We start from the raw sequence: 15,966 nt of genomic DNA, 5'->3' as shown, positions 1-15,966 counted from the left end.
AGATGTTGGACATATATATATATATATATATATATATATATATATATACACACACACAAATACAGTGACTTGTTTATGTACACAATTCACAGCTATGCAACAGCTGTACAGATGTATATGGTGATACAGTAAGTGAGCTAAATTTTAACAGTGCAAACAATGCCACAAAAAGAAAAGATTCATGCCGTTGTCATGCCGACCGAGGCTGTTGTGTTTCCCACTTGTGGTCTCGTCACTCGTCACTTCCGGAAGGGGCAGTGCTGAAGCAAGTAGCTCGAATACGTAACTCAATAGGGTTTACATGCACTAAGTAGCTCGGCAGAAATCGCATAATCTAGGTCGTGTAGCTCGATTACGAGAAATCAAGTTCGGTTCAATTTCAGCCGAATTAAGGTGTATACATAGCATTTTGAACTTCGATTTCAGTCGAGCAACAGCAGAAATTCGATTCTCTCTGTGCATGTAAACGCACTGACTGAAAACAGCTGGGTTTTGGTGTGCATTCAGTTGTCTGGGAAGTGCGCCAAGGACTGCATTGTGTGGTGGCTGATAAATGATGTCTTAGACCCCCACCTCTGTTCAGTGATGGCCGTTCTAGGTTGACAAAAATGGCTTCTTTAACTCCTCGCTCATACCAACGATCCTCTCTGGCTATGTGTACGTTGCAATCCTGAAATGAGTGTCCTTTGTTGTTAAGATGAAGACAGACAGCAGAGTCCTGGCCTGAGGAACTGGCTCTCCTGTGTTGAGCCATGCGCCTGTGAAGCGGTTGCTTTGTTTCCCCAATGGAGCACTTGCATGTGACGTCACAGCCGATCCAGATTGTGACAGACACCACCTTGTCGGTCAAACGCCATATTCTGCCTTCTACTTCTACTTCTGGTTCTACTTCTGCCTTTTCTTCTGGAAAAACCTACTATATACAATTCTACTACAACGGCTGCGGCTACAAGCTCTCCCTACCTGTGCACGGTTTTTATGTTTGTGTGTATTTTTGCGTGTTGTTCGTCTGTACCGGACTTCAATATCCACTACAACCGTATGGACTTACTGGACATTGGTTTCCAGCAGAAAATGACCGTTTGTAGTAGAGGTCTGCGCGGGACTGATTTTCCCTCCCGCTCCCGCTTACTCCCGCTAGTTTGTTTCCCGCTCCCGCCCGCACCCGCAGAAATATTTAATATTTCGTCCCGCTCCCGCCCGCATATATTATGGTTTCTCCCGCTCCCGCCCCGCTAAAATCCCGTAATTTCCCCGAAACGCTCGTTGTGCTTCCGTTCTAGCCTGCCAGAGATTCCCTCACAATATGTGCACTGATTGCACAATGCATTTATAGAAAGTAAAACCAGTAAAATAAACAGCAACTGCAATTTGTTTAATGTGCATTTATTCTCACTCAAAACGCGTTTACATGATGTAGACTCAGCTTGAGTCATTTAGAAAAGCTTGGCCAACAGCCTTAAAATACAAACTGAAAAAAAAAATCTGTAGCCTAATAAATGAAGGTGCTTAAATAAATTAAAAATAAGTATGGAAAAATAACGAAAATGCAGGTATAAACTATGCGGGGCTGTGTTGGCTACTAAACATGCCCATGATGAATTGAAAAGGGAATTTCAAAAGAAGTTTACATCTTTTAACAGCTTGCCTATCATTTTAATAAAACGAAAATAATTGCACCTGATATTCCCGAGGGTGTCTTGTGCTTCTACACATGCCCATGGAGGAAAAGAATGTTGTTCACCGATGTGGGCTTCAGTAGACTGCGTCGCTGCTCCAGAATGCGGCCACAGATACTGAAAGCGCGTTCCGATGGTGCGCTTGATACTGGAACGCAAAGCACGTGACATGCCAATTTGCTTACACAGTGAATAATTTTGTGAAATGTATTTACATTGCGGGACTCCAGAGAACATGCTTATGCCCGCTCCCGCGACTACACCTCTCCATTCCCGCCCGCTCCCGCAGGAGGCTGTCAAATAAAGACCCGCGCCGCATGCTTTTGCGCCGCATCCCGCAGGTCCCGTGGGAGTCCCGTCCCGTTGCAGCCCTCTAGTTTGTAGCGATTTCCATCGCATGCACAACATTCCAGACGAGAAAAAAAAAAAAAAAAACATTCCGGACGAGATAGTGAGGCCAGCGGGGTCTCCGTGGATTGTTATTGGAAGCAAAGCTAAGGAGGCGGCGCCGAGAGCAAAAGCGAGGCTGCAGAGCCGGCCTGTTGACTAAGCTCAGAAAACAGCCACTCAAACCTCCACTGCTAAGCCTCTACCTCTCCAACGCCAGATCCATGGTAAACAAGACGGACGATTTGAAATTACAGCTGGAATTACCTTATTCTATTCTATAATCGGCTGGTCAGTGCTATACTCAATACTTAAGTGACTTACCCATCCAATGAGGATTATTTTCTTGTTTACAAGATGCCACATCTGAGTCGCTGACAAATCCTGAATTTCTGTAAAGATAACTGTCCAGAGATTTATAAGCACGCAGTGCTTCACCACTGAACAGCGAGGGAAAGTTAATGAGGTAATTATACACGTCCGGGTATTCCGCTGGCAGTTCCATATCCACTGACACAGTCGTGAAAACTCCGTCCGGTAAGCGATAAGGGTCACTAATCTGTAGATCGTTTATTTTAGACATATATCTAGTTATCTGTTCATTAGAAAAATGAGCCGTGTAGTCCGTCGGTTGAAATTGATCCATTCTGTACACGAGTGCAGCAGTATTCAGCTGTGCTGTTGACCGACAAGATGGCGGCTGTGTACTTTCCGGTCATGTGACTGCAAGATCTCTATATACAAGTCCGTTCACACCCAGCCCCCAGTGACCCACACCAACAGGATGACTCAACGACACCTTAGGATTGCTTTTCATCCATGAGAGGATAAATACCTGATACTCCCTGTTAGTCAGACAGAACTGAAGAAGCCTTTCGGATGAGAGGCGAAACGTCTTCAAGAATCTTCAAGCAAGTCCAGTTGCTCTCTTTTACCACCCACAGTTTACTATGACCTGGATGACTGAGAATCATCACAGATAGGAAGTCGTCTCGCTTTAATTTGTGGAACATCTCCAAAACCTGCTCCTGTTCTGGGTTACGTTACAGCAGCTATAAACAGTCGCTCCTTAATCAGCGTTATTTTTCCTCTCTCTTGAAGTTCTCATCTTATTATCTGTCGCCGCTTTATCCTGTTCTACAGGGTCGCAGGCAAGCTGGAGCCTATCCCAGCTGACTACGGGCGAAAGGCGGGGTACACCCTGGACAAGTCGCCAGGTCATCACAGGGCTGACACATAGACACAGACAACCATTCACACTCACATTCACACCTACGCTCAATTTAGAGTCACCAGTTAACCTAACCTGCATGTCTTTGGACTGTGGGGGAAACCGGAGCACCCGGAGGAAACCCACGTGGACACGGGGAGAACATGCAAACTCCGCACAGAAAGGTCCTCACCGGCCACGGGGCTCGAACCCGGACCTTCTTGCTGTGAGGCACCTGCGCTAACCACTATACCACCGTGCTGCCCCGCGCGAGGTCTTTACGGGAAAATATCAGACCGAGGTCTTTTTGTCCGGACTGAGCCGTAGTCTTGGTCTGATATTTTCCCGTAAAGACTTCGCGCTCAGTTAATCAGTAATTAACTTCATCTTGTTTATTACTCACCGATATTCACTTCACCTTCAGCCAATAATTGTTAATTATAAACCTGTGATTTGTATAATTTGCATGACTGAGAATGAATCAACACCTTCTGACCAATCAGACCTGAGAATTCGACAGCACTGTGTAGGACAGATATGTGACACTGATAGCAGAGATTGAGTGAAGGTCACGACCCTCTGAGGGGGAGGGCCGGATGAACGCCTCATTAAACATGAAAAATGTTCTTTATATCCACAGAGCGTCGTAACCTTACAGCGAAGTGACTGCAGGAAACACACTGCCATCAAACACACTGCTGAGGGTTTAACGCTGATCATTTATAGAATTAGCGCTTAGCGCTGCTCACTTGTTCCTCTGGCCGCTCATCTCAGCGTAGCCGTGATCCCAAAGGACACACGAGGCCTGCGAGTCCGCTGCGCTCAGAGACGGCTTCTGGTCCAGCTTCAGAGTCGTGATATGACTGAAAGGAAGACAAATCGTTGACTTCAGAACCAGTATAATCAAACCTTTAACAGTTATTCCACAAAATCGAGTCGTACATGAGCTGATATCCGACGAGGCGCGTAGCACCGAGTTGTCTATAATCTATGTACGACCAGATTGAGTGGAATAACTGTTTTATTCTATCCACATTCACGGGATTTTGAGAAACAGAGCATTTTTTATTTTAAGTTTTTGCAAATTCGATAAATAAACTTTATATAAAATCTCCGACAAAATCATTTCTGCTTAGAATGTAAACAAACCAGCAAAATGACGAGAGCAATTTGTGAAAAATGCGATGATGATAATAATAATAATAATTCTCGAAAAAAAAGATACATCGTTACCATGAAATGCTTTCATTTCATATTTTGTTGATTTTTTTTTTTGTATTTTTGGGGGTTTTCTTCTTCTTTACAGTTTTTGGTGGTTGGCAAACCAACTTAAAGGTGCATTACTGCCACCGACTGGGCTGGAGTGTGGAACTGGCGATACTGGGCAAACAAACAAACAAACAAACAAACAAACAAACAAACAAACAAACAAACAAATACATTTAGCTATTTCTGTTTCTTTGAAATACTTAATTTTTTGTGGTTTTGTTTTCGAGTGGAGTTTTTATTTCGTCCTCGGTTGGTTCAGCAACACGCGCCGCCATTTTGTTTTTCTCTACTCACGCTATATGAGCTGATATCCTAGTAGCAGAGTAGCCAATCAGAGCACGCGGTTGCTCATATCCAGTGAATGTGGACAGAATAATAAGATTTATTTTTCCACTCAGAAATAGTTACATGTCAGAAAAAGAGATTTATACAACAATAAATCATCATTTATGTAATTTAATGAATTGAAACATTACCAGGACGATTTTACAGAGAATCTTTGTCACTGCTCCTTCAGAATGAATGCTGTTTTCGCATCAAGTATTTTTATTTTGTGCTGATATTAAAAAAAAAAAAAAATTCTCAGGCGTCTCATCATTCTTAGCAGTCCGAGCTAGTATCAGCTCACTAACTTGATTTCAGTGCTCTTCAACTGAGAGCCCGGTCCCACAATACTGATAACTATAAATAAATCAGTTCCCTGCAGGTTATGTGGTCGGTGCTCACACCGGACCGATAATGATACCTATAGCCCAGGCCCGGGTTTATCCGTATCGCTGAGAGCCATTTTTCCAGACCTGGACCTGCTCCGATAAAACATCTCACCAATCAGGTCATTATTTCCATGTGACGTTGTCTGAGCGCGTGCTATTTTTCCTGAACATCTTTGTACATCCTTGTTGCATCATAAAGTCACGGAATACGGAGTCACGGAAAAGAAAAAACATAATCCAAAGCACGGATCTTTGATTCACAGATATGTGATTATTTTCCATGAACTATCAATAGTAAATTAATAAAGTAAACATAAATGCAGGTAAGATATTTTAATTATGAACTTCACCAGTCCAAAGATTTAACCGTTTTCGACGTCTTAATTTTTTATCCGTATGAAATCGGTAACCAGTCTGTAATATACTGAAACATCCGTGACCAATCCGTAAATTATTAGCATCCGTGAATTATTAGCATCCGTATTAAAATCCGTAACCACTCCGTATTTTGTATACTTTTTTATTATATTTCCATAATCCGTGACCTATCTGTATTTTATCAACCACCGGAGTGTGTGCATGGGTTGTTTTGGAGTCCAAGCTGTACAGTATGACCCGGAATAATGTGCTACTACTTGGAAAAAACTTCCAGGACTATTCCTAAGTTGCATGTGTTTATTTCCCTGAGTGTCAGGACCAACGGGGATTATAGTGGGGATTATAGTTGTGGTGTTTCTGCTCCAGACTGGAACTAAATTCAGGCAGAGGGATCGTCAGAGTCGTAGGACCGGGCCCTTACTCTTCACTCTTCAACGGACAACCTGATTGGTTAAGTAGCAAAAAGAAAGAAAAACCTTTGAGACGTTTTAAAACATCCCACAGGGTGGCGTGAATAATGTAGGGGAGAGCAGGGCGACTTGGGACGAGTTCTCAGCTTTTGTAGCTTGTGTGAAATTCTTTGCAGGTTGCGTTACACTGATCCTGCATTCCAGAGTATTTACTGTACCCTTTGACCACAACATTAGTTTCTCAGCTTGTCACATATCCTCGCATGATACTGAACGAGCTGAAGATGAGTAGCTGAATGGAATATATCTGACAGACCACAAAAAAAAGCCAGACAATATAATAATTATTATTATTAATATTATTATTATTATTATTATAGGGCGGCACGGTAGTGTAGTGGTTAGCGCTGTCGCCTCACAGCAAGAAGGTCCAGGTTTGAGCCCCGTGGCCGGCGAGGGCCTTTCTGTGTGGAGTTTGCATGTTCTCCCCGTGTCCGTGTGGGTTTCCTCCGGGTGCTCCGGTTTCCCCCACAGTCCAAAGACATGCAGGTTAGGTTAACTGGTGACTCTAAATTGAGCGTAGGTGTGAATGTGAGTGTGAATGGTTGTCTGTGTCTATGTGTCAGCCCTGTGATGACCTGGCGACTTGTCCAGGGTGTACCCCGCCTTTCACCCGTAGTCAGCTGGGATAGGCTCCAGCTTGCCTGCGACCCTGTAGAAGGATAAAGCGGCTAGAGATAATGAGATGAGATAATACATACACACTCTTCATATCAGCATTCTCTAAGGCCAACGCTAGCTTCCCCACGACTCTGTGCTGTTAGTGCGGCATTGCAGTTAGCGTCCACCTGGCGTAGCAGTAGTGTTAGCGAAGGCCGATGCTAGCTTACCCATGATTTGTTACTGTTGGCGCAGCAGTCTAATTACCTTCCAGCTAATGTAGTGTTAGCGAAGGCCAACGCTAGCGCAGTCAAGCCGAATATTATTATTATTACTATTATTATTACTACTATTTTCCCTGTGTAATTTACTTCGTTACTTTTAAAATCAACATTGACAGCTACACACAACGGAGCGACCTGGCAGCCAAAATTCTCTCTAAATCTTCCGTTTTAATGAAGCAAACCTGGCAGCCATGTTTGTTTACAAACTGTCACTGTCACTCGCTAGCGCGGAAGTTTTACATCTCTGATACGTGATGTCTTGACAACGTGCAATACTTCACGCTCATTCTCCATTGGGCAGAGCGGCGTAACACACAGAGGATAAGTGATATGATAACAATATTGCATCCTGTCAATAACCCCACTAGAAGGGAATAGAATACATATATATGTTATTTGCCAGCTGGGAGGTCCGTATGGTGAAATACCGTGACCGAGGTGTTGAAAGTACTGAGCGAGGTCCTCTGGGCCGAGGTCAGTATTCAAGGCCGAGGTCACGGTATTTCACCATACGGACCGACCTTAAGCTGGTAAATAATATTTATTTTTTTCTTTACCAAATTCTAACAGAAAACGAGAGCGCCCGGAAGGGAAAACCGAGCCGAGCCGCCATTTTGAATCCTCATTCACGGCTGTAATGCAAATTGCTTCCTCCTCGGTATACAAGTGCACTTCCACGGCAGGAAAAAAACCACATTTTGCTGCCTATGTAGTCCCCTATTTATACAAATAGGAGTCATTCAGGATTCAGCCATGTTTTTGCTCGGCGTTAGCAACAGTTAGAGGTTTTTAGCTTTCTCCTGGAATGTTTTCTTTTATTTCTTCTTCCTCAGGGTAGTAAAACTCGCTTTCACCGTGAACACTGTCGTTATCGCTATCCATGCTGTAAAATTAATGCTGTTCTCCTGAGAAATGTGAAAATAAATGTTGACAGAAATTGCTACTATGTTTGTTGTTGTTGTGAACGAGCGAGTCGCCACAGGTCTGTAACTGGGGTCCGTATCGTAGGATACGGACCTGCTCGCCAGCCAATCAGAGCGCGGGATTTGATGGAAACCGGACTGCGAAAAAAATAAATGTTTTTATTCCATGGAAAAAAGTGTCCTGTATGTATAATAATTTAGTATATGACGCGTATGGACCCGTGCACAATCTTAATCAAACCATTGGGAAAAGTCACATGACTGGGCAGTTATGGCTTTTTGAATCCAGTCCGGAGAAAGCTGTATGCGGTCCCGGACCCGTTTCCCTTTCTTCCGCTATTTTGTTTACTGGAGTAAACATTGGTGTAATCATATAAAAAAAGTCTTGTTCTTCCAGGTGCCAGTGTCGCACCCATTATTCTAAAAAAACAAACAAACAAACAAACAAACAAACAAAAAAACCCTCTGATGTTTTATTATCGAGTCATCATCAGATGAAGATTGAACTGACTCGACTGCTGACTCTCGACTCTACTTTGTTTTCAAATTAAAGTTCTTTTGCGTAGAATTAACAGGTTCGTATTGATGTCGTCTCCATGAGCTGACCCGAGTTTGAACTGACGTTATCTTAAAATCGTTTTCATTTCGTGAGAACAGTGAAGTATTTTATAGAATTCAAACTGTGATTTCAAACTCGTGCAAAGGTGATTCAGCATATAAACGGTTTGCTGTCAATCAAATAAAAATCGATTGGTTTGTTTTTCGCACACCGTTGTTCCTTGTTTTCCACTGTGTACATGTTAGTTCAAAAAGGTCATATGATAAAATGCTTACTGGCTGAGTTAGGTCAGGCCGGATGGGAAAATATTTGGCTCTTGGTCATTTGTATGGACTGAGCGCACGACCTCGAGCCAAATATTTTCCCATCTGGCCCTCCGACTCGGTCAGTAAGGACACAGAACTGCACAAATCTTACTGCAGTGTCCAGCTTCCTGTCTCCAAAGGAAGTAGGCTACTCTCAGGGGCAACATCTAACTTCTGATGTCATCTAAAACCTGACTGGTTGAAATTAATTTATGGGAATACAAACTGTCCCAGGTCTCCCCTTTCCCCCAAGTCTCCCCCCATCATTGGAAAAACATTTAAAATTTAACATTTTTCATTCACGGGAAGAAGAGAAATATGTTTTTTAATATTCAAACAAGGTTAAAGTTCACTTATGGAAAGCTCCCGAAAGCATTTCTATTTTTTCTAAAATGGTTCTAAAGTGATTTTTATTTATCTCGCTGTCGGGGCTTTTTAGAGCTCCAGATGTTCAAATGTAATCAATTCATTTGTTTCTTGTGTTTGTAAAAGTTTGTACTGTATGCCTTAGGAACGAGTTATTTCATCACGAAAACGCAGACACAAGACGTGGTTTGAATCTGAGCACTAAACATCACATCACATTCACATCACATTATCTCTAGCCGCTTTATCCTTCTACAGGGTCGCAGGCAAGCTGGAGCCTATCCCAGCTGACTACGGGTGAAAGGCGGGGTACACCCTGGACAAGTCGCCAGGTCATCACAGGGCTGACACATAGACACAGACAACCATTCACACTCACATTCACACCTACGCTCAATTTAGAGTCACCAGTTAACCTAACCTGCATGTCTTTGGACTGTGGGGGAAACCGGAGCACCCGGAGGAAACCCACGCGGACACGGGGAGAACATGCAAACTCCGCACAGAAGGGCCCTCGCCGGCCCCGGGGCTCGAACCCAGGACCTTCTTGCTGTGAGGCGACAGCGCTAACCACTACACCACCGTGCCGCCGAGCACTAAACATGAATTATGTAATAAATCTAATAAGTGAGAATGATTTAGCTCGGCTGTAGCTGTTGAGTCCGTGATATGAATGTGGAGAGCGTCAATGAGATGAAGCTCTCTGCAATATCAACATTTTCCTCAGATGTGTCAAAAATTGACCAAGAAAAGAGTCAAATTAAAACACGGTTATTGCACTGTTATTCGTTTTTACAGCGTCAGCCGCTGGTGATGTCGCAACGGCTGTCTGTCATTCGTTTTCTTTAAAACAATTTAACCCGTCTGTATTTGAACGTAACACAGTTCATCAAAACGGACAGGTTTCAAGGTGGATCTGAAGATTCTGGTCACACGCTGTTCTGTAAACAAAACAAAACAAAACAAAACAAAAAAACCCCGGCGTGTGACAACTCACCTGAACAGGTTGAGGGTTTTGTGCTCCAGCATCAGGCTGCTGTTCCCCGTCAGGTCGAGTTCCTGCAGCGTGGGCGGGACAGAATCGGGCAGCAGGATCTCAGTGAGCTCATTACAGCTCACGTCCACCAACTACACACACACACACACACACACACACACACACACACACACACACACGCACACACGTAAAATATATGCAAATACCTGATTTTAATTTATATGTTTTGATTATATACTGTTTCATTCTATCCACGTTCACTGGATATGAGCAATCATGCACTCTGATTGGCTACTCTACTACTAGGATATCAGCTCATATACCATGAGTAAAGAAAAACAAAATGGCAGGGTATGTTGCTGAACCAACTGAGGATGAAATATAAACTACTCGAAAACAAAACTACAAAAACTACAAAAAAACAACAACAACAAAATATGGAATAAAAGTATTTGATGGTAAGAACGTATCTTTTTTTAATTTTTCAAGAATTATCATGATTATTATAGAATTTTTCACAAATTGCTCCTGTCAGTTTGCAGGTTTGTTTGAATTCTAAGCGGACATGATTTTGTCGGACGTTTTGTCTAGAGTTTTTATTTATCGAATTTGCAAAAAAATAAAAATGCTCCGTTTTTCAAAATCCAGTGAATGTGGACAGAATAAAACAGCTATTCCACTCAATCTGGTCGTACATGGATTATAGACAACTCAGTGCTATGCTCCTCATGCACAACTCGATTTCGCTGAATAACTCTTAAATATTCTCGCCGTTAACATATGGACATGTATAACTACACGTATATAACAATGTCCAACTATCGCATTGGTATTGGCGCCCCCACTGATTAATTAACGATTATTCGCCAAAGGTGAAATTTGTCTTGGTTAATATTCCCCGATGTTCCCTGAGCCTGAGGTGGATAATTGTTTTCGTATACACTACCGTTCAAAAGTTTGGGGTCACCCAGACAATTTTGTGTTTTCCATGAAAAGTCACACTTTTATTTACCACCATAAGTTGTAAAGTGAATAGAAAATATAGTCAAGACATTTTTCTGGCCATTTTGAGCATTTAATCGACCCCACAAATGTGATGCTCCAGAAACTCAGGCCAAGTTTACATTAGACTGTATCTGTCTCGTTTTCTTCGCGGATGCACTGTCCGTTTACATTAAACCGCCTGGAAACGCCGGGAAACGGGAATCCGCCAGCGTCCACGTATTCAATCCAGATCGTGTCAGCTCCGGTGCTGTGTAAACATTCAGAATACGCGGATACGCTGTGCTGAGCTCTAGCTGGCGTCTCATTGGACAACGTCACTGTGACATCCACCTTCCTGATTCGCTGGCGTTGGTCATGTGACGCGACTGCTGAAAAACGGCGCGGACTTCCGCCTTATATCACCTTTCATTAAAGAGTATAAAAGTATGAAAATACTGCAAATACTGATGCAAATACTGCCCATTGTGTAGTTATGATTGTCTTTAGGCTTGCCATCCTTCCACTTGCAAGTGGTAAGTGATATGCGCTGGGATCACACACACAGCGGCTCAGTCCCGAATCGTGGCTCGTGCACTTCACTCGCGTGCTCTGTGAGCTGCGCAAGGCCGGAGTGCGCACCCTCCAGAGGGCACTCGCTGTTCAGGGCGGAGTGATTTGGAGCGCAGGATGCCTGCGGAGCCGAGCGTATCCGTGTATTGGCGTTGCTACGTGCACACAAATCGTGTATTGGTGTTGCTGTGTGCACACTAATCGTTTTAAAAACGTTAATCTGATGATCCGCTGATACGGTCTAATGTAAACATGGGCTCTATCTGCTCAAAGGAAGGTCAGTTTTATAGCTTCTCTAAAGAGCTCAACTGTTTTCAGCTGTGCTAACATGATTGTACAAGGGTTTTCTAATCATCCATTAGCCTTCTGAGGCAATGAGCAAACACATTGTACCATTAGAACACTGGAGTGAGAGTTGCTGGAAATGGGCCTCTATACACCTATGGAGATATTGCACCAAAAACCAGACATTTGCAGCTAGAATAGTCATTTACCACATTAGCAATGTATAGAGTGGATTTCTGATTAGTTTAAAGTGATCATTGAAAAGAACAGTGCTTTTCTTTCAAAAATAAGGACATTTCAAAGTGACCCCAAACTTTTGAACGGTAGTGTAAATACACAGGTGATTATTTAAAAAAAAAATCACATTCACAAAAAAAAAATTTATTCAAACTTCAAAAACAGCATTCAAATGTGTCACTTATCTACACCGAGTCACAGAAAATACTTTGTTTTGAAATCGCTAGAATAAATCAAAACTCCACCTTCCCTTTGAATAGTTTTAGACCAAACTTCGGCGCATCTTTAGTGCTTTTAGGAACAGCGTTTTCTTTCATCATTTGTAATTCTTCCTCACTTACGCTGACGAAACGATTGGATGCCGTTTTGCCGAGTCGCTCGCGATGATTATCGAGAAATAATCTGAATCTCTCGACCAGAGCGCATGATTTTCTATAATCACCTGCGTATTTATATTAATATGTGCTCACGCTTCCTCTGGACCGACTAGTGGCCTAGTGGTAGCGTGTCCGCCTCTCGATCGGGAGATCGTGAGTTCTATTCACGGTCGGGTCATACCAAAGACCATCATAAAAATGGTACCTACTACCATCTGGCAAGGCACGCTGCAATACAGATGTGCATGGGGAGTTAAACTCTCGTGGTTACCAGAGGACTAGCCCCCCACTGTAACCCTAGCTATGTAATAGGCGAGAGGCCGAGGGCTACGGAAACGGAGATCGGCGCCACCCAATGCGCCACCATACAGAGTTGGGCCTGGTTAGTACTTGAGTGGGAGACTGCCTAGGAATACCAGGTACTGTAAGGCGTGGGAAGGACTTTGACTTTTTTTTGACGCTTCCTCTGGTGACCTAAACAGCATGAGGTATCTTGAGGAAACATCTAACAGAGTTGGAGATGATCTTAGTCCTCTTCTCCATGCACAACTCATTTATATTCTCAACTTTCTCTGCTTCAGTTCACACAACAAGCTTTTTTTTAGTTGGGTTCCAAAAACCCAGAGGCGGATTTTGTGCCCTGCAACCATCTGATCTGGAGTTTATGGAAACGTCTGAGAAAAGGCAACTTGTAAATCTATGACATGACTTGTGCAAGCTCCATTGTGATGGCGGACATGTGGCTCACGCTGACCTTTATCTCGGGCAGGTTGAGGACTTCAGGGAAGACGCTGATGTGGTTGGAGTGCGAGATGAGGGTGTGGAGTCTCTTACAACTGGACACGGTGGAAGGGACGGTCTTCAACTTGTTCCCGCTCACATTCAGCTCCTCCAGCAGCTCCAGCTTACTCAGCTTACTGACATCATCAATACCATGAGGAAAAAAAAAAAAACACACACATGAGGACAGGAGAGGACGCAGACAAATCACTAAACATGCATTCATTAAGCATGGCTGTGATGACCGGCACAGGAGTTTTAATCACTTTTCTAATGATTCTTACTATTAAAATTATTTGTCAAAAAAAAAAGAAGTGTTAAATGTGTCACTTTATCATCGGCCTCTTTGTTTTCAGTCTAATTTTTCTGCCTTGTTTCTGTTTCATCTGAAAACCGTCTGGAAAAAGTGCCATGTTTGACAATTTTCAGACAAAAATCTCCAAACTCAAAGCGTTCTCCATGTAATGTGACATAAATCGATGATGCTATGATCAAGTCAAGATGAGATCACCAGCTGAAATATTACTAAAGTGATATGGTGGAAGAGGGCGGGGCTTCTAGGGGTTTGTCTGACTGTTTCCTGTTTTGCTTTGGTTTTTTGGCAGGGTAGAGGGAAACAAATCCTTCTGTTTTGGAATGTTGGGTGTTTTTTTTTTTCCAATACTATCTCATACGAAGGTTCTCCAACGTTAAAATATAAGCTTCTGTGGAAAAACCGTGGAAGTTGGTGGATCTGGAGTAGGTCCAAGAACTAAAGCTCTGTCCTGATGGTGTTAGCTTCTCAAGGTGGTGACTCCTCCACGATAATGACAAGACAAGACTTGACTGATCCCAAAGGAAAATTAAAGAAATTAAAATCAGTGTGGGAAATAAGGCCGGACCGGTGGACATTGACTGGTGATTTTCGCATTTGTCTGTCTGTATTTCAAAAGCATCGGACCGGATGGACGATAAAAAATAATTCGAATATGTCCGTCGGTATTTCAAAAGCATCAAATCGGATGGCCCATGAAAAATTGCAAAGACATGGGTCGAATTGACTTCTAATTTTCTTCCAAATGTCACACCGGGCGAATACATTATGTCGTAACATGGCCAGAGAAACAGGGGCCCCCGCGGGCACGTCTTTAAAAATATATAACTCGGCCAACGAAGGTCGTAGCAAAGCCAAGATTTACAGGCACCTCCCTCTCCCCGAGACCTTTTAAACCAGCACAGGCACGGCCCACTATGACCCCGCCTCGGCCCATTATTCGCCCTCGAAACCCCAGCATGAGCGCTGCTCACCAAAAACTTTAATATGAGCCCTGGCTTGAGCCGGTATTGAAAAATTCATAACTTGGCCACCGAAGGACCCAGCCCCACCAAACTTTACAGGCACCTCCCTCTCCTCGAGACCTCTTACACCAGCACAGGCACGGCCCACTATGACCCCGCCTCGGCCCATTATTCGCCCTCGAAACCCCAGCACAAGCGCTGCTCACCTAAAACTTTAAAATGAGCCCTGGCTCAAGCCAGCCTTTAAAAATTCATAACTTGGCCTCCGAATGTTCCAGCCCCACCAAACTTTACAGGCACCTCCCTCTCCTCGAGACCTTTCGAACCAGCCCAGGCTCGGCCCAATCCAACATTATGAGCACGTGCGGATCGCGGAAAGTTTTAGCACGAGCCCTGGCTCCAGCCACTCGCACGCACAGGGATTTAAAAATTCATAACTCAGCCACCGAAGGTCCTATCCCCGCCAAACCTTACAGGCACCTCCCTCTCCCCGAGACCTTTTGAACCAGCACAGGCACGGCCCACTATGACCCTGCCTCAGCCCATTATTTGCCCTCGAAACCCCAGCATGAGCGCTGCTCACCGAAAACTTTAATACAAGTCCTGGCTTGAGCCAGCCTTTAAAAACTCATCACTCGGTCACCGAAGGTCCCAGCCCCGCCAAACTTTACAGGCCCCTCCTTCTCCCCGAGACCTTTCGAACCAGCACAGGCTCGGCCTGATCCGACATCAAGAGCGAGCCCGGATCTTGGAAAGCTTTAACACGAGCCCTGGCTCCAGCCACTCGCACACACAGGGATTTAAAAATTCATAACTCAGCCGCCGAAGGTCCCAGCCCCACCAAAATCCCCAGGCACCTCCCTCTCTGTGAGTGACACATTAAATCAGACGATAATAATACACTCAATATTCACTGTTGTTTTTATTGCATGATTTAGTTGAACTTGTGTTTTAGGGTTGACAGTATCTGATTGATCCAGTCAGTTGATTAAGGGTTCAGTTTACATGAAATTTTGCAGTACAGTATTAGGTTCAGTGCCAAACTGCCAATCAGTGGTTATGTTGTTATTATTATGCGCATTTTTTTCTTCATAATAAGAATGACAGTCTGTGGGTGGTAGAAATGGGCAACTGGACTTGCTTGAAGATTCTTGAAAACGTTTCACCTCTCGTCCAAAAGGCTTCCTCAGTTCTGTCTGACTAATAGGGAGTATCAGATATTTATTCTCTCCTGGATCAGAATCAGAATCAGAATTCTGATGACCAGCTCATCTAAGGTGTCATTGAGGCATCATGTTGGTGTGGGTCACTGGAG

The 15,966-nt window shown here is 43.7% G+C and overlaps 1 protein-coding gene across 1 annotated transcript in view; it reads right to left on the bottom strand.

Annotated features, from left to right (window-relative positions):
• The window catches only part of phlpp2 (PH domain and leucine rich repeat protein phosphatase 2), a 122,263-nt gene that overhangs the window by 16,544 nt on the left and 89,753 nt on the right, over positions 1-15,966 (bottom strand). Inside the window, exons 14-16 of the mRNA XM_060940804.1 lie at positions 13,348-13,510; positions 10,141-10,271; positions 4,026-4,139 (exon numbers count right to left, since the gene is read on the bottom strand). Coding sequence (XP_060796787.1) covers positions 4,026-4,139; positions 10,141-10,271; positions 13,348-13,510 — 408 coding nt within the window. The remainder of the gene's footprint in view (positions 1-4,025; positions 4,140-10,140; positions 10,272-13,347; positions 13,511-15,966) is intronic.

Source organism: Neoarius graeffei, chromosome 15 (assembly GCF_027579695.1).
Source record: "Neoarius graeffei isolate fNeoGra1 chromosome 15, fNeoGra1.pri, whole genome shotgun sequence".
Classification (NCBI taxonomy): domain Eukaryota; kingdom Metazoa; phylum Chordata; class Actinopteri; order Siluriformes; family Ariidae; genus Neoarius; species Neoarius graeffei.
This window is presented reverse-complemented; position numbering and strand designations above follow the sequence as displayed.